The sequence below is a fragment of the Pelodiscus sinensis genome, chromosome 4 (genome assembly GCF_049634645.1).
Source record: "Pelodiscus sinensis isolate JC-2024 chromosome 4, ASM4963464v1, whole genome shotgun sequence".
Lineage (NCBI taxonomy): Eukaryota > Metazoa > Chordata > Testudines > Trionychidae > Pelodiscus > Pelodiscus sinensis.
Window position 1 is genome coordinate 22478460 of NC_134714.1, and position 23752 is coordinate 22502211.

Below are 23752 nucleotides of genomic sequence, written 5' to 3' on the forward strand. Positions count from 1 at the left end.
ACTCCCTCAAAGAACTGATGGGCAGGATTCCCTGGGATGCTTAAATGAAGGGGAAAGGAGTCCAGGAGAGCTGGCAGTATTTTAAAGAAGCCTTACTGAAGGCACAGGAAGAAACCATCCTGATGCGCAGCAAGAAAAGCAAATATATTAGGTGACAAGATTGGCTTACCGGGGACATGCTTGGTGAGCTTAAACTCAAAAAGGAAGCTTACAAGAACTGGAAACTTGAACAGATGACGAGGGAAGAGTTTAAATATATTGCTCGAGAATGTAGAGGAGTAATCAGGAAGGCGAAAGCGCACTTGGAATTGCAGCTAGCAAGGGATGTAAAAGGTAACAAGAACGGTTTCTATAGGCATGTTAGCAATAAGAGGGTGATCAGAGAGTGTGTGGGGCCCTTACTGGATGAGGGAAGTAACTTAGTGACAGATGATGTGGGAAAAGCTGAAGTACTCAATGCGTTCTTTGCCTGTGTCTTCACAGACAAGGTCAGCTCCCAGACAAATGCACTAGACAACACAGCAGGGGAAGAAGGGGGACAGCCCTTGGTGGGGAAAGGACAAGGAACTATGTAGAAAAGCTAGACATACACAAATCCATTGGTCCGGATTTAATGCATCCGAGGGTAGTGAGGGAGTTGGCAAATGTCATTGCAGAGCCTTTGGCCATTATCTTTGAATACTCAAGGAGATCGGGAGAGATCCCAGGTGATTGGAAAAAGGCAAATGTAGTGCCCATCTTTAAAAAGGGAAGAAGGACAATCCAGGGAACTACAGACCGGTCAGCCTTACCTTAGCCCCCGGAAAAATCATGGAGGGGATCCTCAAGGAATCCATTTTGAGGCACTTGGAAGAGGGGAAGTGATCAGGAATAGTCAACATGGATTCAGGAAGGGCAAGTTGTGCCTGACCAGTGTGATTAGCTTCCATGATGAGGTAACTGGCTTTATGGATGTGGATAAACCTTGACTTCAGCAAAGCTTTTGATACGGTCTCCCACAATATTCCTGACAGTAAGTTAAGGGAGTATGGATTGGATAAATGGACTGTAAGATGGATAGAAAGCTGGCTAGACTGTCAGGCCCAACGGGTAGTGATCAACAGCTTGATGTCAGGTTGGCGGTCGGTTTCTAGCGGAGTGCCCCAAGAATAGGTTCTAGGGCTGGTTTTGTCCAACATTTTTATTAATGACCTAGATGAGGGGATGGATTGCACCCTCAGCAAGTTTGCGGATGACACTAAGCTAGGGGGACAGGTAGATATACTGGAAGGCAGGGATAGGGTCCAGAGAGACCTAGACAGATTAGAGGATTGGGCCAAAAGAAATATGATGAGGTGTAACAAGGACAAATGTAGAGTCCTGCACTTGGGACGGAAGAATCCCAAGCATTGTTACAGGCTAGGGACCGAATGGTTCTGCAGAAAAGGACTTGGGGATTACAGTGGATGAGAAGCTGGATAGGAGTCAACCGTGTGCCCTTGTAGCCAATTGCTTAAGGTGTAAAAGATAATCAAGAATTGTGTGGAGGGATGTGGCAGCTGGTTTAATTAATCTATTAGAGTACTAATGGGAGAATCTTTTCCATTTCTGCATATAGGTCTTTCGAGTGGTCTGAGCTCTTCTATGGAGTAACACTAGCTGGACAAGTTCTGAACATTCTAGCTCCTGAGCAAAGAACCATTGAGTTACCATGCCTTGAGTAGGGATGTTAAAATGTGTTTATTTTGGTAAATGTATACCCACTGAAATTTTCATCAGGTAAGTGTTTAAATGTGGGAGGAAGTAAGGGGAGGCAACTACCCTTGTGTGCTGCTGCAGTTGGGGGGCCCAGTGTGTAACGGTGAAGGTTACACTAGGACATCCCTGGCCTATGGAAACTCTGACATCCCTAGCCTTGAGATGCAGCATATGAAGGTAGGAGTGCCATGTGTGTATTCCTGGTTGTGATCGAAGACTGTGGGTTGTTGGAAGGTGGTTGTTGAAAAAACAGACATTGTGGTGAGGAAGGGTTGTCTGGGCCATGAGAGAGCTAGGAGTATGACAATAGCTCTGTCCCTCCATTAATGCACCACACTGCTGAAGAGAGATATGGGTGGGAATGCGTATAGTAGGTTGCAATCCCATTTCATCAGCAGATCATCCCAGCGACCACGTGCCCATCCCTGCTCTGGAGCAGAAGTCTAGGCACTACTTGTTGCTGCGAGTACCAAAAAGGTCAATCCTGGGGTGACACCATAGGTCAGAGATCGAACTGAAAACATCACCACTTATCTTCTATTCGTGTGCTGTAGAAAGAGCTCTGTTGACAGCTTCTGTGATAGTACTGAGTAGGGATGCGAGAAAACTTTTTTGGTAAATGTGTAAGTGCTGAAATTTTAAGTGGTTACACATGAGGGGAAGAGGTGGTGACAGCATGGGAGCTGGTGCACGCGGACAACCAGCTTAAAAGACGGCTGTCTGCATGTATCGGCTCCTACCTTACCCCTACACTGCTGGCTCTGATACAGAGGCAGCAGCGAGGGTAGGGGATTTGAGGGTAACTGTGAAGGTTAATTGATGAGCCCGGGGTCACTGGTTAATCGTTTAAACATATACACTATCACATCTCTAGTAGAGAGAACTCCTGGAAGGTGAAAAGCAGATATTGTTATGCTGTATTTGAGGCACCAGTTCCACAGAAAGTGATGGGAACGGATAACACCTTGTCTGTCTATATAAAACATGCTGGCTATGTTGTCTGTGTAGACTCTGACATACTGTGACTAGGGATGTGAGAGACTAATCATCTAATCGATTATCCGATAAGGAAATACATATCAGATAGTCAACTTCCCCCTCTTGCTGCCTCTATCAAAAAGAAGAGAAAAATTGTTCTCCTTGACCTCTGAAAAATGTGAAATATTATTTCACTTTCCTGATAGTGGTATCCTGAAATAACTTTGCTGGGTAGACATACTCGAGGAGTGCTGACCAGCACCCGGTGACTAAGGGGTACATTCAGGTAGCTAGCAAAGGTATTGGCCAGGAGAACCAATCGACAAAGAGTTGAAATTTGAATTGGATATAGGTTCCCTGCCAGCTTTCTGTGTGTGGGAGAGAGAAACCAAGAGTTGAGACAAAGAGAATGATTTAAACAAAGGAAGGACTGCCATGTCTCCAAGGAATTCAGGGCATGGGAGACAACGAACAAAGAGAAAATTAGAAGTAATTTTCTTTATTTTGTGGTTTGGTTAGAACATATGTTCCAGGAAACTGTAGCTATAATGGTTCAGGACCACCTGCTGCTTGGCTATGGTAGATCATACCTTCCAGCTTCTTCACTTCTTTGAACTTAAGGGTCAGCCCTGCCGCTCCCTGTCTTTTTCTGGTTTGCTGCCTCCACCACCAGCGTATACAGTGGAGAGCAGGTAAACAGGCGCTCATACCCCTTGGATGGCAGTAAGTATTTCTGCTCTACCCCAGGGGAGGAGAAACTTTTTTGGGCCAGGGACCGCTGAGCCACAGAAAAATCAGTTGGGGGCTGCACATAAGAGAAGCAAAAAAGAAAAACCAAACCTTCACTTCTATGGCCCCCAACCGAGAAGCAGAAAGACACTCCCAACATTCGCCTCACATATCAGACCTAGGTTGGCCTAGGCTAGTAAATTTTGTGTTCTCCAACACCACGGTGGGATGGTGGGAGGGCTAGAGCACCAATGTGGGCTCCTCAATGCTCAGGAGGAGCCTGAGCCTTGGGGTCCAGGGACCACATCTGGCCCCCAAGTCTTAGGTTCCCACCTGGTCTACACCTTTCACCATCAGACAGGAGGATGTGCCCCACAGTGCTCCTTCTAATTTTTTCCATCCGTGTGTGAAATAAATGTTATGCGCACCAAGATACGTACACATGTGCAGAACGAGTAGACAAACATGCTGCTAGGTGTGGGCACTCTGTTAATCAGCTGGGCTGGATTTGAATCTCTTCTGGGTGGCTGCCCAAGAGCTCAGCTTACAGGGAACAATGGTGTGCCGCAGCATTTTAGTAGAATTTTGAATAGTTTTAAAAAGGGACAAAGCAACCCTCAAAAGGCCCACAGGGACCAGAATGTCCACTATAGGCTAAGTCTTCTCCAAGACCTCCTTCACCTGCATATTAATGTTTTGAGCCACCCTCCCGAGCAACTCCTGATGTACAATGATGTCCATGGCAGGCAATGTCCTGGAAGTGCTCACCACTGATTCATCTGTGGACAATGGGGACGAGGCACTTGAGAACAATGAATCTTTCTGCTCCTTAGCTCATGGGGACCCTCCTGTGTCAAGACGCTTTGTGCAGTGCCAGGGGTCATAAATGATTGTGCCTGTTCCTGCCTCGGTCCCAGTGCCAAACTACCTGCCTATGTGGGGGGTCTTGGGCTAACAAGGTCACTGATGGAAGTACCTCTAAAGCCACTGACAGGGATCTAGATCCTAGCCCTTGGACTTGGTGGTAGGACCACAGTGTCCAGAATAGCTATTCAGCTGGCTATGACCACTGTGTGGCCCAGGACATCATGAACAACAGTTGCCCTCTTTTCTGCCTCTAGTAGTGCTGGGAACAATGCTGGCTTCACCTAGAGGCATACAATTCCATTTCTGAGTCTAATGAGTAGACTGGTGTCATTGACCAAGACAGTGCAAAACAGTATGGTGCTGGGGAGTGGTGTTGATTTGCCTCTCAAGGGCACGGTGCTTCTCTATAGCACTGGTGCCAGTGTGTGGGACTGTGCCACCATTGCAATCAGGCCTCTAGTGGCTTCAATGGCGTCTGCTTATGATATTCCTGTACCAGAGAGTCCTAGAAAACTGGACTTTACAGACCTCTGGGTCAAGTCTTAAGTAAATAGTGCCGGCAGAGCTGGAGCAAGGTGCCCCAACATGGGACAAAAACTCCACTGGTGCTTGCTCACTCCATTACTTTAGTGTGAGAGTGCCCCCTATCCATTGTCTTCTTGTGCAGCACTGGCAAAATGGAAGCGGTGCCAGGTGCTTGCACTGCAACAGGCTTTTGGCACCAGGGAAAGGCAGTGCTGAGGGTCCCTGCAGTCTGAGTACTTCCTTGGTGTTGTGGTCTCCTCTACGGAGGCTGGTGTGCTTTGCACTAAGTGCTAGGCTCAGATGCTGACTGGGCCAGCTGCGGACAGAGCGCTAACTATAGGGAGAGATTGTGTGTGTTTCCTTTTGGCATAGACTTCAGACAAGACCCACATGGCTTGAAACACTGAGATTGAGGCATGCCCTGGTGGTTGGGGTGGGGCCTAAGACCCCCTCAACTGAAATTGATCTAATTACACTATAAAATGTAACTATTTACAGATAAACTGAACAAAAGTCAATTAGGGAAACACTTGCTATTCGCAAGAGAGAAGCTTCTCCAATGACCATCACTGGCAGTAAGAAGGAACCAAAGAGGTGTCAGGTTGGCAGGGACCTATATGCAACACCATGAAGGTGTAAGTCTGGGGGGCTCCACAGCCAACTCGATGGTACTGCTATGGCAAAAGCCTTCTGGTGCTTGTGCATGCAGCACACACACACCTGCTTGTAATCAGCATGAAGAATCACTCAAAGAAGAATCTACTATGAAGAATCACTTGAAGAATCTACTAACCTTCTTTCACCATGATTATAACTGTAGGAAATTATTTTCAGTGAGCGAGCAAGCAAGAAGAAAATAATGTTCATTTAGCACATATCAATCATGTGAGGTGATCAAAATTCTAAAATGAATATGCATTCTTGTCAGATATATTTATTTTTATTAATCAGTTATGCTAATTTTACCTAATGGACACTAGCTCAGGGAAGTACATATTACTCACTGTACCATTACTGGGGAAAAAAACCAGTATCATCTTAGTGAGCAGTTCGTTCCAGGGATCATCCAAACAATTTTAAAAAATAAATTTTATTAATTAGAAGTTTAAAGAACTTTGATCTTATTAATAAACATCAGTCTGTTAATATGGAATGATTTTTAGGTGTAAAACATACACAGTGCAAATCAAAAAGTTATTAATGCTTGAAAATGCATCAATGTGATAAATAGTAAAATGAACTTACTGGTTCTGTGAGTGTGCTATCCTTTTCTAAAAATTGCACTACACAGTAAGCCAACTAAATAGAAAAAAAGAAAAAGTGTATATTATTATTCATTGATAAACAAAAGTATTTCAATGTAAGTATATGCCACATACAAATTCTGTTAACATTAAAATTTGAGAATATTTCCAAATTCAGGGAAAAACGTCTTCAACTATTACATGTAGTAAAATATATATGAATAATTTTTATTTCTGTATTTTTCAGAAAATTTAAAACAGCAACGGCACATTATACAAAGTATCAGTATTTTCTGAGTTACAATAGATCTTTGACAAGGTTTTGACAGTATTTTACTGACTAACATTTCACTATTTTCATTTTTTTCTGCTGACTTATGAACATACGCAGTCACATGACTGTTCCAAAAATTAAACTAATGTAATTTCTTGAAAAAAGTCACAACACCTTTATAGTCTCCAACATTTATCATCTCAGACAGAACTTTGCTGTAATTATCTTTATTATAATTTCTTCTTCCCCTAACCACAGTGGATCTGTAACTGAATGTGCTTAAAATTTTCTGATAAGTGGAAACATGAGGTAAAAATACCAGGTCTCTCAGAGGAGCCAGCACCTCTCCCATACAACCATCATAGTTCTTTCCACTAAAACATACAAATCTAAAATATAAGGGGAGGAGGGTAATACCAAGATGCGAGAAGTGAAAACAAAGATGCCAACAAATAATTATCTTGCTTAAGTCTTCTTTCCTCTATCATACAATGAATCAGAATGCACCAATATGGCAACTAGTGTCAACTTAGAAAGAGGGTAAGAGAAGGCTTATATCATGTTATCACCTAAAAATGTTCTTTCTATATGTGGCCTCTTCTTCTGGGCAACACTGACTTTATAACAACACCCAATATTATAAGTACTGTAGACCAGGAAGCAGCTCTGCAGATTTTTGGACAAATGCCTTAGCCTTTTTCTCAAGATACATTGTAGGCCTCTGCTCCATTGCCCTGTTAGAAAATATTATTCCAAAGCCAGCTTCTAGTATTGAAATATTAGAGGCCTCTTTCCTTTGTTAGGGCCCTTGAAATATAAAAATGTTGAACTCTGAAACTTTTAGTGTACTGAAAATAAAAATTCTGAAAGTGTCCAAAGCATGACGTTTCTGCTTTCACAAGGTTTATGGGGGAAAAAAGCTTATTTTTAATATTCACCTCTGAGTTAGGTTAAGAACAAGTACCCAACCTCTAGAAAAACATTACATAAAGAGGCTCAAAGATGAATTCCTCAACTCTCCTAGTAACTTTACCAACTAAAAGGGTGCTTTAATCAAGGAGGAGGACACAAGAGATCGCAGCAGTCAAAACCCACAGGGATTAACACAACCTGGGGAAACAATTGACTGGTTACAATCGACTGATGAAAAACAGTTTTAAAGGCTGGACAGTGACGCTTTCTGTCATTTTTATCCAATGCAAAAGTCGAATGCTTCTGAAAGCAGAATCAAACTTTTAGCGCGTCCTGTTGCACCGTACATGAAGCCTCTGAGCACACGTTCAAAGGGCCCAGACACCACTGAAGGACATCTATCACCAACAGTGGGGCGGTCAGCACCTGGTCCAAACAGCAGCAAGACAGCTTGCACACACTTGCAAGCGACATCCGTAGTGGATGGAGGTGAAGCAAAGGGAACGTGGATGAAGGAAACCATATGCCCCAACAACCTGAGGCAGGTCCTGGCCATTGTGATGCCCACCCCCTCCAAGAGCCCATATCAGTCTACACATGCTTTCAAAATGTCTTGATCTTGAAATTACTGCAAAGATCTTGAAAAAATTGAATTCCAAATACAGCCAGACTGACCATTCCCTCAATGTCCTTAAAACATGCATATTGCTTCAAAGAGACTAACTCCAGACTTCAAAATTGTCATTCATGCTTAAATTTGACACTTTATTTATGGGTTTAAACAAAGACTCTAATTATCTCACCCATTACAAAGATAGCTTCCCCAATTATCACCCCTAATGTAATTACCTCACAGAAACTTCCCTTATTATCACCCCTATGTCATTACCTCACAGAAACTTCCCCTATTATCACCCCTATGTCATTACCTCACAGACACTAACCTTCCTCCCTCATCCCGACTCTGTTCTAAAATTTGATTTGTAAATTTCACATGCGTTCATTTTTTTGATTGTATCACTTTGGTATACAGGCAGTCCCCGGGTTACGTACAAGATAGGGACTGTTGGTTTGTTCTTAAGTTGAATCTGTATGTAAGTCGGAACTGGCGTCCAGATTCAGCCGCTGCTGAAACTGACCGCCAGTTCTGACTTACATACAGAATCAACTTAAGAACCCCAGGCGTTCCAAAGTAAGCTGCTGCTGAAACTGATCAGCAGCTGATTCAAGGAAGCTCGGGGCACAGCAACTCTGCCTCGGGCTTCCTGTAGTCCGCACTGGTCAGTTTCAGCAGAAGCTGACTTGGGGACGCCTGGGGCAGAGCAGCTGGGGTGCTGCTGGGTTGCTCCAGTAGCGCCGCTCCTCGGTGCTACTGGACCAACCCAGCAGCACCCCATCTGCTCTGCCCCAGGCGTCCTGATTCAGCCGCTGCTGAAACTGACCAGCAGCGGCTGAATCAGGACCTGGGGCAGAGCAGCTGGGGTGCTGCCGGGTTGGTCCAGTAGTGCCCAGAGCGGCGCTGCAGGACCAATCGGCAGTGCCCCAGCTGCTCTGCCCCAGGGTCCAAAACAAAAGCCTGGTCTGCTGGGGGGGGGGCACACTAGCTGCCCCCCCCCCAGCAGACCAGGGACACGGCGAGCAGAGCCGCAGCGGCAGCGGGGTGCCGCGCCTCTGAGGCTTTGCTCTGGCAAAGTCTCAGAGGCGCGGGACCCCGCCGCGGCTGCAGCTTCAGTCCCGGTGCCTGTGGTCTGCTGGGGACGGTCCCCAGCAGACCACAGGCACCGGGACTGAAGCGGCAGCAGCGGCGGTTCCCCGCGCTTCTGAGGCTTTGCTCTGGCAAAGCCTCAGAAGCACGGGAACCCGCCCGGTGCCCCTGGTCTGCTGGAGACGGTCTCCAGCAGACCAGGGGCACCGGAGCAGCTTACGAACGGGGCTCTCTCGCCCCGGAGCTCGCAGGTAGCAATCTGCCACCTCGATCTCCGGGGCGAGAAAGCCCCGTTCGTAAGTGCGGATCCGACATAAGTCGGATCCGCGTAAGTCGGGGACTGCCTGTATATGGTTGTGCTCATTTTCTTCCACATATTGATCTGAGGAAGTGGGTCTGGCCCACAAAAGCTCATCACCTAAAAAACCATCTTGTTAGTCTTTAAAGTGCTACATGCAGCAATGAAGTTTTGGATCTTTTGCAAATTTTTAATATTATGGTAAAATTACAGACAGAGCCATGTCTGTTTGACATCTGGGTAAACAATTCTCTGCTCTGCATTCATACACTCTTCTTGAATTCTTCCCAGCAGCACTTCTTTTATGAAGGAGTCTGTTTTTGTGGACGGGATACTGAGTGACATGTTAACTATGCATGGGTATGAGTATGCAACATGTGACCTGTGCCTGGCTGTGAGTACTTACCAGTCACTCAAGATTCTGGGTGCATAGAAGGGATATAAAGGAAGACTCTAGCACAGAAATTGTGAGCTGCTATAAATGCTTCTTTGTCTTTGTTATGCTGAATATTTTGTTCATGTGAATCATAGAATCATAGAATAATAGGACTGGAAGGGACCTCGAGAGGTCATCGAGTCCAGCCCCCCGCCCTCAAGGCAGGATCAAGCTCCGTCTACACCATCCCTGATAGATGTCTATCTAACCTGTTCTTAAATATCTCCAGAGAGGGAGATTCCACCACCTCCCTTGGCAATTTATTCCAATATTTGACCACCCTGAATTTTTTCCTAATGTCCAGTCTAAACCTCCCCTGCTGCACTTTAAGCCCATTACTCCTTGTCCTGTCCTCAGAAACCAAGAGAAACAAATTTTCGCCTTCCTCCTTGTGACACCCTTTTAGATATTTGAAAACCGCTATCATGTCCCCCCTTAATCTTCTTTTTTCCAAACTAAACAAGCCCAGTTCATGAAGCCTGGCTTCATAGGTCATGTTCTCTAAACCTTTAATCATTCTTGTCGCTCTTCTCTGTACCCTTTCCAATTTCTCCACATCTTTCTTGAAATGTGGCGCCCAGAACTGGACACAGTACTCCAGCTGAGGCCTAACTAGAGCAGAGTAGAGCGGCAGAATGACTTCACGAGTTTTGCTTACAACACACCTGTTGATACAACCTAGAATCATATTTGCTTTTTTTGCAACAGCATCACACTGAAGGTAAATTTATCTCTATTTTTCCAGAAGCTTCTCTTCCAGATTTCACCCTCTGTCCCTAAATGGATACCCTGTGTTAGCAGCAACCAATGGATTGCTATGCTGGCTTCCAGTGAGAGTTAAAGCCTCTGCAATCTTATCTACTAATTTTTCTATATTTCCCTCAATAGCTCTTCACTTGCAAGATTATATGCAAAAGATATTTAGGAAGAGTGATGACTATTGATGCGCACAACAAGACTTCCCTGTAGAGCCTTCAAGAGAGAATCAATTGCACATCACAAATCTTATGATGACCAAGACAGAACACGAGACGTCTCACTTTAAGCAAGGATCATACCACTAAACTATGAGTTACTTTTTTGCCATAAAGTAGGTATGCCTTACCAAACATTAGAGATGTTAACTAATGTGTATTTGTGTAAACATGTAACTGCTGGATTTTTTTTTAGCAGTTACCTATTTACACGGGGGTGGGGGAGGGGAGCAGGCAGAAGCTGGTGCTAGCAGGGCGCTCGTGCGAGCAGGGAGCTCCTGCCTGTCCCCTGCCCTCCCAAGCACTGGCTCCCTCCTGCCCTTTGCACTGCTGTCTCAGTGGGAGGCAACTGGGGTGGGGAAGGGGGGAGGCAGACCTGCAGAAGCTGGCACACATTGACTTAAAAGCTGGTTCTCCCCTGAACACCAGCTCCCACCTCTTATCCTCCCTTGCTACTTCAGATATAGAAGCAGCATGGGTGATGGTGCATTTAATAGTTAGGCTTTACCGAGAAGCCCAGGCTTATCAGTTAATTGTGTAAACGACTATGCGCTAACATCTTTACTAAATATATGAAAAAAAATCTGGTTTGAAAGGCTATAGCTGAGTCTTCGAAATTGTTGTGAAGTGTGTCATCAGTCTTATGGGCTAGGGAATCTTTTGGAAGGAAGTTCTCTTCTGAGGTGGGACTGTCTTTCTCTGGAGGCCATACTGCTGCTCTAATTTTAGACTCCCCTCATGTGCCCAGAACAACAAATAAGTTCTCCAAAAGTTCAATGAAAAGAATCACTCTGGAAAAGAATCAGTATACTGTGGCACACAGAACTGTTGGACATGCATATCTTCAGAAATCCTAGTGACACAGCATCAGTGAATTTTCACAAACCTCACAATCTTTTGAAGATCCAAAGAACTATGGTGGAGGGCATGTTGCAGAATAATCTTTAGACTAATTCTATGGATTGTTGACAGCTCCCCTCTCCCTCCCTCTGATTTCTACCATGGCTGTTCTTAACTGGCCATTTGATTATTTCATCCCAGGCTTATTGAGGTCCCAATTCTGAAATTATTCATTTATTTAGAACAATCACTTCCTCACAGATATTTCAGATGAAGTCGCTGATTAAGAATCAAATACTATTTCTTAATATTTGATTTATTCTAATAAAGTGAAATTACAACATTAATTTAAAAACGGGTCAAAGCAATTACTAGAAAAGAGCTTTCACATAAAAAATTATTTAAATTTAATACAACTATATTTACCAATTTTACATAAAAAGACATAGTGGTTTCCATATGGGGCATTTATTCACTAAAGAGAGACTGGGAATGGGCTGATTTGCCAGGTATCCAAAAAGAGCTTTTTCTAGACAGATTTTCAGCACATCACAGTGCCATTCCAAATCTTCTAGAACCATCTTTTACTCTCTACTGTGAGCCTAACACAAGATCAAGAAGTATGAAACCAACAACAGTGGAGTTGTTGTAATATTATTACACAGATTGTTTCGACAAACATTTTTTTGTCATTTTTCAGGTTTGTTTACTCCACCTCTTCAGTAACATCCACCTAATGAATGCACGTTGAAGAAATAAGTAACTTAGCAAAATAGCTAGAGAACTAAAAAAAAAAAAAAGTTACAACTAGCTGAACTAAAATATTAAATTATCAAAAAAAACCCAAAATCCATACCACATATAATTTATCTTTTAGAAAAAATGTATTAAAGGGACATTTTCATTAAAGGGTAAGTTTTTCTATGATATTATATAGTGCTTTTATCCATAGATCTTAGAACACTTTTACAGGTATCTTCACCCCATTTTACAGATGAAGAAATTGAATCAGAGATGTGAAATTATTTGCCCAAGGTCACACAGTAGACCAATAACAGAAATGGAAACAGATCCCAGGTATCCCAATTTCAGCTCAGTATTTTATTCTCTGGACTATCCTGTGCAATAGAATATGTAACACTTAATAAACAAATTAATTTACCTGTGGATGATAGACACTGAGTGATTTCACTTTATGCAAAGGTAATAACACCTTCAATAAGAAAATTTTGTGCTCTTCTTTTAATGGTAAGGCAAATCCATTAATTATGCTGTAAAAAAATCAGAAGTTTTAAAAATCAATACGTGTTCAAAATGTTCACTAATGCCAAATTTAAGGATAAGAAAATTGTTTCTTTTAATTTTAACTGCACTAAGTTATTTTTCTTTGAGCTTTTTCTCATAGAACATTAAAATAGCATTTTCCCATACTGAAGATGGGGGTCATTGAATGAAATAAAAATAGAACAAAACATTAAAATTTAAGTCTAATTATTTACAGAACAGACTACAAATTCAACTAACAGTAAAATCAACATCCTCACATCCCCTGTATCAAAAGTTTTAACTTGCATCCCTCCCACATGCCAAAATCCTCCAAGTTTTATAAAATACACAGTTTCCCTCCCCAACCCATCTCCCTTTAGCTTCCAATCTTTCCACCTCCTTGCAAAGAAAGTTCTGAATAAATGTCCCTCCCACATGCTGAAAGACAGCTATTTCATTCCTAATAAGGGAATCAAGGTAAGGATGTTAAGCATTGGGTAACTGACTAATCAAATTGCCGATGTCAACTATCAGATAAGCACATCTCTAAATCAAGGACCCAACACTTGGGAGTCCAATACAGGAGCGTACATAGATTGGAGACAGAACTGCTCTACTGGGAAATGGGCAGTTTTGTATCACTGGAACAGGGAACAAGACAGCATCGCAGCACAAGCAGTTTCTAACACCAGGTGAGTAACCAGAGGTGTTACTCATTATTGAATGCATTGTACCCTTTTATGTTTTTATCCGGATTGATCTTTTGGAAAACCTGTCAACTTTAAAAAAAAAAGGGAATTAAAAATATTTTCACATTCTAAAACTGGAGTCTCAATGTCAAATTTTGCAGATTTACAATTACATGTTCTTATTTTTAAGGTGTTTTCATCTCATGTTATCTAGCATGCAAGGCTCTCTCAAACAAAAGAGTAACTGACAAACTATTACATGTTAACATACTATATTAAAAGAGCATTCAGGTTGCAAAATTGAGTACTGAAAAGTTTAAAAATTTTTGTATCACCTGCCCCTTATAGCGAACATTATAATGCAGTCTATAATTACACTATCACATACTGTTTTTTCCACAGGACCCATGCCTCAGGCACTGAATGAATAGTTAGTTATACATTATTTATTTTTATCCTCCTCAATGTGTGGCAACATGCTTTATTTAAACACACACTATCCAAACCCCACACTGAATTCAAAATTATTGATTTCCTCACAGACATTTCCATGGTGTTCTCATCAGAATATTTGATTGTTTTAAAACAGTAATTTATTTTCCTAATGCTCCTAGGAGATTAGTTATCACCACTTTGTAGCTGGGGAATTGAGGGAGAGAGCTTAAGCAAAACTGTCATAAAAAATGCTCAAGACACATAGGAACTGATTATTTAGAGTAATTAGCATTTCATAGCACTTTATAATACTCCCGGTGGAATTCTGCGACAAAAAATTCTGCGCACAATATTTTAAAAGTCTACAAATTTCTTTGTAAAAAACACAATATAATCATACCAGTTTCAATTATTTAGGTCATTTATTTCAAAATACCTGTTAGCAAATACATCTGTAACAACAGCGACAAAAAAAATTCAGGAAATATTTTTTTAACAAACAGATTCCTTACTAGGCATATTCATACAACACTATGAATAATAATTCATTTACACTACAATATAGAACTGCATTTCCTATACCCATCATAAGCAGTGCAAAGGCTTGTGGGAGTCAGGGTAAATGGAACAGCGGAAGGAGAGAAAAGCAAATTTCTGAGAAGGAGCCTGGATGTCAACTTGAAGGGCTATGGGGTAGGAGTGGGAAAAAGTATGAAACAGGGTTTTTTGGGGAAGAAGGGGGAACAGGGAGGGATTGGTAGAGAGCTTCCCCCATGCAGACTCTAGTTGACCACTAGTCTCTCCCATTCAGTCAGACATCTGCCACTTTAGCAATATATGTCTGACCCCCTCCCAACCACTTCCATGTCCCTATGTGGCTCTGTATCCCTTCCCTATTCCCATGAGTCTCTGCACCTCCCTCCCATCCATGGCCCATCATTCCCACTGAGACCCTGTCTCCATATGTCCTCTCCCATTAGTCCTTATGAGCCCCTGACTCCCCTCTCCCCAACATCACACCGTCCTTGTTCTTCACAGCACCTGTGGCCAGGTCAGAAGAAGATGGCTCTCTTCATTAGCTGGCTGTGAGCTACACTTTTGTTCAATTGTCACAGTGCACTCTGGGGGGCAAAGTATGCAGATGCAGCAACATTTAGGCAGAAGCTGGTTTCTGCATGAAAAGTTCGGTGGGGCTCCTTAAATATGCGCATGTGCATTAGTGCAGAATTTCCCCAGGAGTATTGGAGTTGTGCTTCAAATATACAATTTACTCTGATAGCAATTTTGAGCACTCAGCACTTCTGCATTTCTGCCACCTGGTGCCTCATATTAGGCACCCATAAAAAGAGGAGAGCACAATTAACAGTTAAGTATGACAATTTTTCTTTGTTACTTGCCCAGTATCAAAGAGAAACTATAAGGCAGAGGCAAGGATAGAATCCAGTTCTTCAGAGTGGCATTCAACTTCTCTCCTTTCTCTTCCTGTAATCCCATGCCTCTTTATACACATTCCAAATTCTGCAACAAAAAAGCAGGGATCCCACAGGCACTAGCCTCAATAACTATACAATACTGATTCATTCTTATGGCATCATCTTTTTTGATGAGGCAGGGGTCCGGAAGAAGAAAATAAAAAGCATACAATCATGTGATTAAATAATGTCAAAGGCAGAAGCAACCTTAAATTCTGACATTTCTCAACTTTTGAACACTTGACTTTGCAACCTGAACTTTTTTTGGATGTAATTTTCTGGAAACATTGCTGACCCCAGCCTGGGTCATCAGCAATGTTCAAACCTTTAGATCCACAGCACAGACCTCTACTAACTGGTAGCAGTAATAGCCTGTTATTGTCTGTGGACTTGCCACTAGAAGGCAAGAACAAACATTGACAGTGGGTGCCACAACTATTTGCTTGATTCTTAAGTTCTGGAGGGAAGTGTTCTTAAGTGGTTATAGACTCTTCTGCTCCTGTGTCCCAAGACAGTGTCCTCCCACACTGATCCTGACTATACCCTCCTCACCCCCAGTTCCTGTCCCACTCATCCCTCTACATTTACAATCTCCTACTCTTATGTGCCCTACTCCCTGCCTTACATTACTCTTCCCACTGCATTAAAGCCAGGCATCATCATCTTTCACCACTCTGCTGCCTGGATACCAGTTGGGGGAGAATACCGAGAACACATGAAAGACATTTTCCCTGCTTTTAGTTCTTGTGCCTGAGATTTTTCATAAGCTTTTAACTTGGCCAATTTTAAGTACATTTTCCACAAAGACGGCAAAAGGCATATCCCTGCTGAAAAATTTCAAGCCTCTGTTCTAAAGCAGGAGATTCTGTCTTCAGTGTGAATTACAGCTTAACAGGAAAAGTGTCTGCCCTTCCATTCAGGGTTATGTAATGTCCCTATAGCAATTAAAGTAGTTGCTTACAAGTAAAAGTGATGTATTTTTAGCTCCAGTTAATACTATTTAGCAGCCAGAAATGGAATCAGTGCCACATCACTGGCCAGCTCTCCGCATGCTTCTGAACAACTGTGTGAGAACTACAATCTTAGATGTCTCGTAGATAACTTAAAAAATATAACTGCATTTTCTGGAAAAACTTAACAGTATGCCATTATGGAAGATACAGGGACATGGTACAGAAGGAAAGGAATGATTTCATTTCAACCAGCCTAGGACAAGGACTTTCTCTTCCTTCAGTGAGTCTCCTAGTAGTGCATTAAATCCTTAATAGGCATAAAGAAAAATCTCTTTTAACTGGAGGTGCTTTGCGATGGCGGGCACGAAGGATAAAGTTAATATTGACACTACATATTGCTGATAATATGACTGAAAAGTTAAAAAACAGGTGTCTTGGCTTTTTTTTAAATCTTTGTAATATTTTTCAAAAAATTATGGAAAATAAAATTCACAATGTGGTATCCATGGAGTTGGCAGTGGTGGCCCTCCTGCAGTGCTGTACTCATATATCAATATATTAGGCATCACTGGCCCTACATGCTCTCAGTTCCTTTTGCTGACAACTCTGACAGAGGGGCAAGAGGGCTGGACTCTATGACCTCTCAAGGTTCCTTCTGCAGTTTTAGTGTTCTATGATTGCCATTATGTGCTCTTAAATCTCCCTCACCCCTTCTGAATTCTGTTATATTCTTTGCTATTTCCCTCCCACTGACTATGAGGGAGAGCACTGGTATGGGAACTCAAGTCTTGCCACTTATTCACTGATGTGTGCAATGCATAAACTGAGGTAATAAATGCTGTATAAATACCTACATAAATATTAACTAATAGCTTTTATATTTTTTAGATCATAGTCAATATATGTGTCTTATATTAACTATTAGAGAACCAGAGCTGCTTTTTTGCCCCCCTTTCAAATATTGTTGAAGTTTCTTCATTTATTTATTTTAAAAACCTGTCATCCTAGCAACTTATTGTCAAATGTGACATAAGAAGCACTGATGGGCCTATTTGTTCATATAGTCCATTGCCCTGACAGTGCAAGGTAGAACTCTATAGAATCTTCCCCAGTAATATATTTATACTCTGAGATTTTCCTTTGTGAACAAATAGATTATTTGTTTAGGACTTCATTTTGATATTCTGCAAGTATTTTATTTTGTTTAATTTAATCTGGTATAGCTAAACTTGTCCACATACACTTTAGATCTAAACAATTATACTCTCCTTCATTGGTGTTTACACCCTTTATATATTAATAGATGGTTACCATCCTCCCTCCTTAGTTAGAGCTCTGACAATCTATACAAAATTTGAACATTTATTTGAAATGTATCCTTCAACCACCACTCACTTTTTAAGTTCTTAAAGGTTTGATGAGCGTTATGGTGTAAAACCAGTAACTTACCTTCCTAATATTTCCAGTAATTCTGCTATGCCATTGTGATGTTCTGTTTCATAAATAAACCTAAACAAATGAAATACATGTTTAGTCAGACAATATTGTCTATATATAGACATGTGCACCTATCTCCAGGATATAACTTTATCAGTCTGATGGCTCATACAGCAGCATTATCTGAGATTTAGATTACAAAGAAAAATATACAGTGGAAAATTATTACTTCAGATAAGAAGAACTAACACTTGTATTCAGCATGCTGAAAACCCCATTTTTAAAAACATAATATGCAAAAGGCAGGAATATATTTGATTATTTTGGATAATTAAAACTTTCAAATTCTTTTTTTGCTGTGCCTACAAATGATCTATTGATAGCAATAATGAGCCACTTCAGGTGCTTTTTAAAATTTATAGTACTGATTCTGAAAGGTTTTAGGATTACAAGACACTCATGCTGTTTTTGTTTCCTTGCAACATCTGTTTTGTGGCACTAATGCATGCCCTGCATGGTAATGCTATCAATGGCATATTCATTTGTATTGGACTGGCACAGTTACTGTTCTCTAGCCACTGCACGCATCCTTGTGCTTTTCCAGTTGTCACATTTTATGCAGGAGGAACCATCAAAAATAATTTTTAAATATCATTTGACTGCATTAAGACAACAACGAGTGCGTGGCATAATGCTATAAATTATTCTCCCATTTGTAAAGTGTTCCAACAATTTCCAGATACTGATCTAAAAGTTTTTTTCCTACCCACTGAACATTTGATTGCAAGATGCTCAGAAATAAAAAGGACAAATCAAGCCTTTACATTTTTTTCTCTTTTGGTGCAAAGGCACAATTTGGTGATATTTTGGAAGTTTTCCAAAATGATAAAGCTTCACATTTGTCCACTTTATGTTTTAAACAGGTTTTGAAAACATATTTTGGACTTTTATTAATAGCATTTAAATCAGAAAAGTTTCCTATTTTAAAATGTTTTTATAGAATGATTTAAAAACAGTTTGCTTTGAATATTATTTCCCCCAGAAAAAGTAACTGAGTTCACATAACAAAATTTTCAGTGAAAAATGATGTTAGTAGGGAAGTCCTTTATTATTTGATAACATTAATTTCATTTGTTAAATACCAAAACAAAGAAAATATTTTAAAAATAATAAGTACACAAGGAAAAACTTTAAAATCCATATTCCACTAAGTAGACAAACACATAATTTTGGCTTATGATTTCAGGAAGCAAAAAAAGAAACATTGTTTAAATCTGGCCGGGGAGTTACAATGAGGATCCTAAAAATCAGGCCAAACATGAGCAAAGTAAATATTTTAGAGGGGTGTACATTACATTAAAAATGGTCATATTACTATCCGTTAAGTTTAAGGCTTAAGGAGATGAATGAACTTGTTCGTGAACTTATTTTTCTCCTTAGAATTTTATGCCCAGAAGAACTATACAAAACTTCTATCCATATTTGTTTTCAGTCAGATGCATACTGACTTCAGTTTCTAGTCCTTGAGAATTCAGTTGGTAGATAAAGAAGGCTTCTTGTTTATACTTTGTTGAAAAAGGTTTTCTATAAAGGTTGGACCTCCCTAGTCTTGCATCCTCAGGACCTGACCAGACCCGAATGAGGGCATTTGTCAGATATGGGGAGATCCCCTGCTACTGGCCTCCCAGGATACTGCCCCTCTCCCTGCTAGTGGGACTGCTAGCTTTGCTCCAGTCCCACTGCCATTGGGCTCCAGCCCTGCTGCTAAAGGGCTTTGGCTTGGCACATTGCCACCAGCCACCTGGGACCCACCAGCCACCTGGGACCCTAAGTTTCCCAGCCACTGTGGCCCCACTTCTGCCCCGCTTGGCCGAGGCTTCTTGGGGATGGGGCTCTGTGGCTGTCATGCTTCTGTCCTGCCTGGGGTTTCCTGGGAATGGAGCTCACTGGCTGCTGGTGGTCCTGCTGCTGCAGCTCCTCATCAGGGTTCCCCTGGAATAGGGCTCCACAGCTGCCCCATTGCTGCCATGCTGGGAGATGGCTCCACAGAGATGGGGTTTGCCAGTCCCACTGCTTCCCTGCCTGCCCAACACTCCCGGGAGATGGGGCTCCACAACTGCCCCACTGCTGTGGTGCTGGGACAGGGCTCCACAGGGACAGGGCTTGCTGGTTCCACTGCTGCACCCCTGCCTGACTGGGGCTCTTCAGGGATTGGGCTCCCCTCCGCTGGACTCCCTGACTGGTTCACAGATCCATCAACATCCGTGATCCTGCCAGACCACAGATGTTGCTGGACCAGAGTGTCCCGGATTTAAGAGGTTCAATCTGTATTTTAATTCAGATTTTATTACAGCATTCCTTATGTAAATTTCAGAACAGAAACAGACAAGTTAAAAAAAAGTTCATCCATTGTTTCTACCAACAACTAAAAGGTGAACGTGCAGACAGTCTCTCGGTTAGGTTAAAAGGGATAAAAACCAAGGATGATGTCATGCTAGGGGTCTACTACAGACCACCTACCCAGGTAAAAGAGGCTTTTTCTAAACTACTAAAAAAAATCATCCAAAGAGCAGGGTTTGGTAGTGATGGGAGACTTCAACCATCCAGATGTATGTTGGGAAACTAACACAGCAGGGCACAGATTATCCAATAAACTCTTGGAATGCTTTGGAAGTCAGACTTCCATTTTTTATTTCAGAAGGTTTGAAACAGCTACTGTTGTCTGAATATTCTCACTGACTTGCCCCAGATTAATGGGAGAAAGGAGTTGCATGTTCGTCTCACTGCCTCTGTAGTGGTAGTTGTGCCTGTGCATTTATGCAATCCAATGTGGTGCCTATGAACTTCAACTCCTGGGATAGGACTGAGGTGTTAGCCCCGCTTTCTGGGATGTGGCACTGCCACACCTAGGATCTTGGAGAAAACTCTGGGTGCAGAAGACAGGCCGAATTGTAAGACATGATACTGATAATGTTGATCTTTTAGGGTGAATATAAAAAACATTTTGTGTGACGGTTGAATTGCTGTGTGAAAATGTGCGTCCTGCAGGTTGAGAGACAACATCTAGTTTCTTTGTTCTAGGGACAGAATCATCTTTGCTAGCATTACCATGCTGAATCATTGCTTTATTAGATACTTTATCATTTGTTCAGTTCTTGCAAGTCTAGGATGGGTCTCCAGCCCCCTGATTTTTTGCAGTGAGGAAGTATCTTGAGTAGAAACCCTGTATTGGTATGATCGCTATTGCCCCCATCGGGAGTAATCCGTTTATCTCCTGTTATATCAGGGACTTGTGAGTGGGGTCCCTGAAGAGGGACAGGAAAGGGGGTTGGGCTGGAGGAAAGGTGATGAAGGCCTTTCTGTATGACTTCTAAGACCAAACTGTCTGTTGTAATAGTGGCCCATGCATGGGAGAAGCGCTGCAGACTGAACTGGTAATGAGCAGTTTTTGGAAATGATGCCAAATCCTCGGCCAAACATTCAAAAGGTTTGCCACCTGTTGGTGGACTGGAACGTGATGGCTTGATCTTAAGTTGTCTGTGCTTTTGTTGTCTCTGACTCCTTCGTAGGTCATAGCTTCTCTGAGAGGAGTACGGGGATGCTCTGCCCCGAAGTGTGAATAGCCTGGCTCAGTTTCTTTTTGGGTAGGGGAACATACATCCCCAGGAACTTTAATGTCACTTGTGAGTCCTAGAGGGAATGTAATGAGGCATCTTTCGTGGTGGAAAACAGCTTTTGGTCTTCAAATGGCAGGTTCTCAATGATATTCTGTACCTCGCAGTGAATCCAGAGAGGTGTAGCCAGGAGACATGCTGCATGGTGTAGATGGAGCTTGGTCCTGCCTTGAGGGCGGGGGGCTGGACTCGATGACCTCTTGAGGTCCCTTCCAGTCCTATGATTCTATGATTCTATGACTACTGATGTGGCTAATGATCATGTGTCAGTATAAGCTATGCCAAGGGATACCTGTAGTGCTGTGTTAGCTCTGAGGATGCCTTTGTTTATGTTGGACTGAAAGGAAGACTTGCTGTCCTCGGGTAGCTGTTCAGTAAGGTTTTTTTTCCAAAATAGTGGAATGTGTACTTCACTAACAGTGCCACATTAGTTATCCTGATCAGGAGGAATGCAGATGAATATGATTTCCTGCCCAGAATGTCCAGTCTCTTCCATTCCTTATTGTAAGGGGCAGATCTGTATTGCATTTGCTTATCCCTATTGTTGGCTGCATCAATGACCAAGGAATTTGGTGCTGGGTGGGTGAACAAAAATTCAGCACCTTTGCCAGGAACGTAGTACTTCCGGTCTTCTCTTTTTGATGTTGGTGAGACAGAAGCTGGTGTTTGTCATAAGATTTTTGCTGGGTCCAGTATGGCCTCGCTGACTAGCAGGGCTATTTTTGATGAAGGCGAGGCCTGTAGTATACTGGTCAATTTGTACTGTGTCTCAGGAACCTTGACCAATGAAATGTCGAGTGTGTTAGCCACTCTCTTGTATAAGTCTTGTAAAGACAAAGTTGTCCCCTGCAGCTGGCAGAGGGTGCATTATCGTCTCATCAGATGATGAGATGTGTGAAGGAGGCAATGTGTCTCCTCCCTGTGAGTCCTCCATATCCTTCATCTGCTCCTGCATATCAGATCTCGTGGGTGTAGGAGATCTGTAGGCCACTGTCTGAGGTCTGGGTGGTGTCAGCTGTGGAGGTGCTGGTGTCTGAGCCTTTGCATAATGAAGGGACCCTTCCCTGCCAAGGTTGTGGGAGTGGAATGGGAAGGAACCATGGAAAGTGTTGCTGCATCTGGGGCTGAGCCTGCTGCTGTTGTATCTGTGTGGCTGGCTTTGGTGACGAATGTTGTGGAGAGAATGTGATGATCTCATCAGAATCACTGTGACTGGAGAATGGGGAGTTGGGAGGAGGCTTGATGGCGTGATAAGCCTGCTTGGTCCCTCTAGCATTGCTGTGGCATTGGTACCAAATAACACAATGTACCCAGAACTAACACTATTGCTAGATCTTGGGGACTAGTCAGAGGCCTCAGCAGAGCGAAGGTCTGTACCGCTGGTGCAGAGGATTGCACTGGTCACTGTATTAAAGAGTCTGCCCATGCCGTAGATATGCTCAGGACTGGAGAGACTTCGGTACTTGAGGGCAGTACCAATTTAGTTGGTGCCTGTACTGGTGGTTCTAGGGAGCCCTTGTCTGCGCTGTGCTGAGGTGGTTTTGGGTGCTGTTTTTGTCAGTACCACTGAGGTCGGTACTGACAGCACAGTAGCAGCTTTCTTCGGTTTGGGTACTGAGACCACAGTGTGTGTCTTTGGCACACATTGCCCTTTGGGATTTGTCTGTACTGGACTTCCCTGGTACCTATGTGTCCCCAGCTGCCTGCCCCTTAGGTGATGGAGGCTTGTGCTGAGATGATCTCTTCAATACCCTTTCTGCCAAGGGTGAATAGTGTTTTCTTTTGGCCTCCCTCAATGTGACAGGTCCTTGATCCAAAGTGGCTGTGGGTGAGGTCCAGGCAGGGGAGGTTTGGAGTGCTGGTTCTGAGACTGGTCTCTATCATCTCCATGGTGAGGAGCTTTAACTGAAGCTCTTTTACCTTCAGTGACCTGGATTAGAGCTTCTTACAATGGTGGTAGCTCTTCGGTGAGTGGTCCTGGCCCAGGGACAGAATACATTGGGCATGCCCGTCTGAGATGGAGACAGACATTCTGCATGTCAGGCACCATTTAAATCCTGGTGAGCCTGGCATGCCTACTCTATCCTAAAAACTATAAACTATGAGCAGAAGAAAAGTTTTTTTTTTAAACTATCAACTTGGGAGAGGAAAAAATGTGAACAAAAACCTGACTAACAAAAGCTAACACTATAAATAAATATCTAAGGTATAATGCAGAGAGCTGCTGTGTTCTGACCAAACTGGGAGTGGTTGAGAAGGAACTGACGGACAGGTGACAATGCACATACATGCTAGCATCCGGGGGAG

General features: G+C 42.6%; 1 protein-coding gene across 4 annotated transcripts in view; it reads right to left on the reverse strand.

Moving 5' to 3' along the window:
• The window catches only part of PPP2R5C (protein phosphatase 2 regulatory subunit B'gamma), a 187862-nt gene that overhangs the window by 39544 nt on the left and 124566 nt on the right, over window positions 1-23752 (reverse strand). For all 4 annotated transcript variants that reach the window (XM_014571983.3, XM_075926558.1, XM_006119994.4 and 1 more), the window contains 3 exons: window positions 17784-17843; window positions 12682-12790; window positions 6082-6135 (listed from right to left, as the gene is read on the reverse strand). In XM_014571983.3, coding sequence (XP_014427469.1) covers window positions 6082-6135; window positions 12682-12790; window positions 17784-17843 — 223 coding nt within the window. The remainder of the gene's footprint in view (window positions 1-6081; window positions 6136-12681; window positions 12791-17783; window positions 17844-23752) is intronic.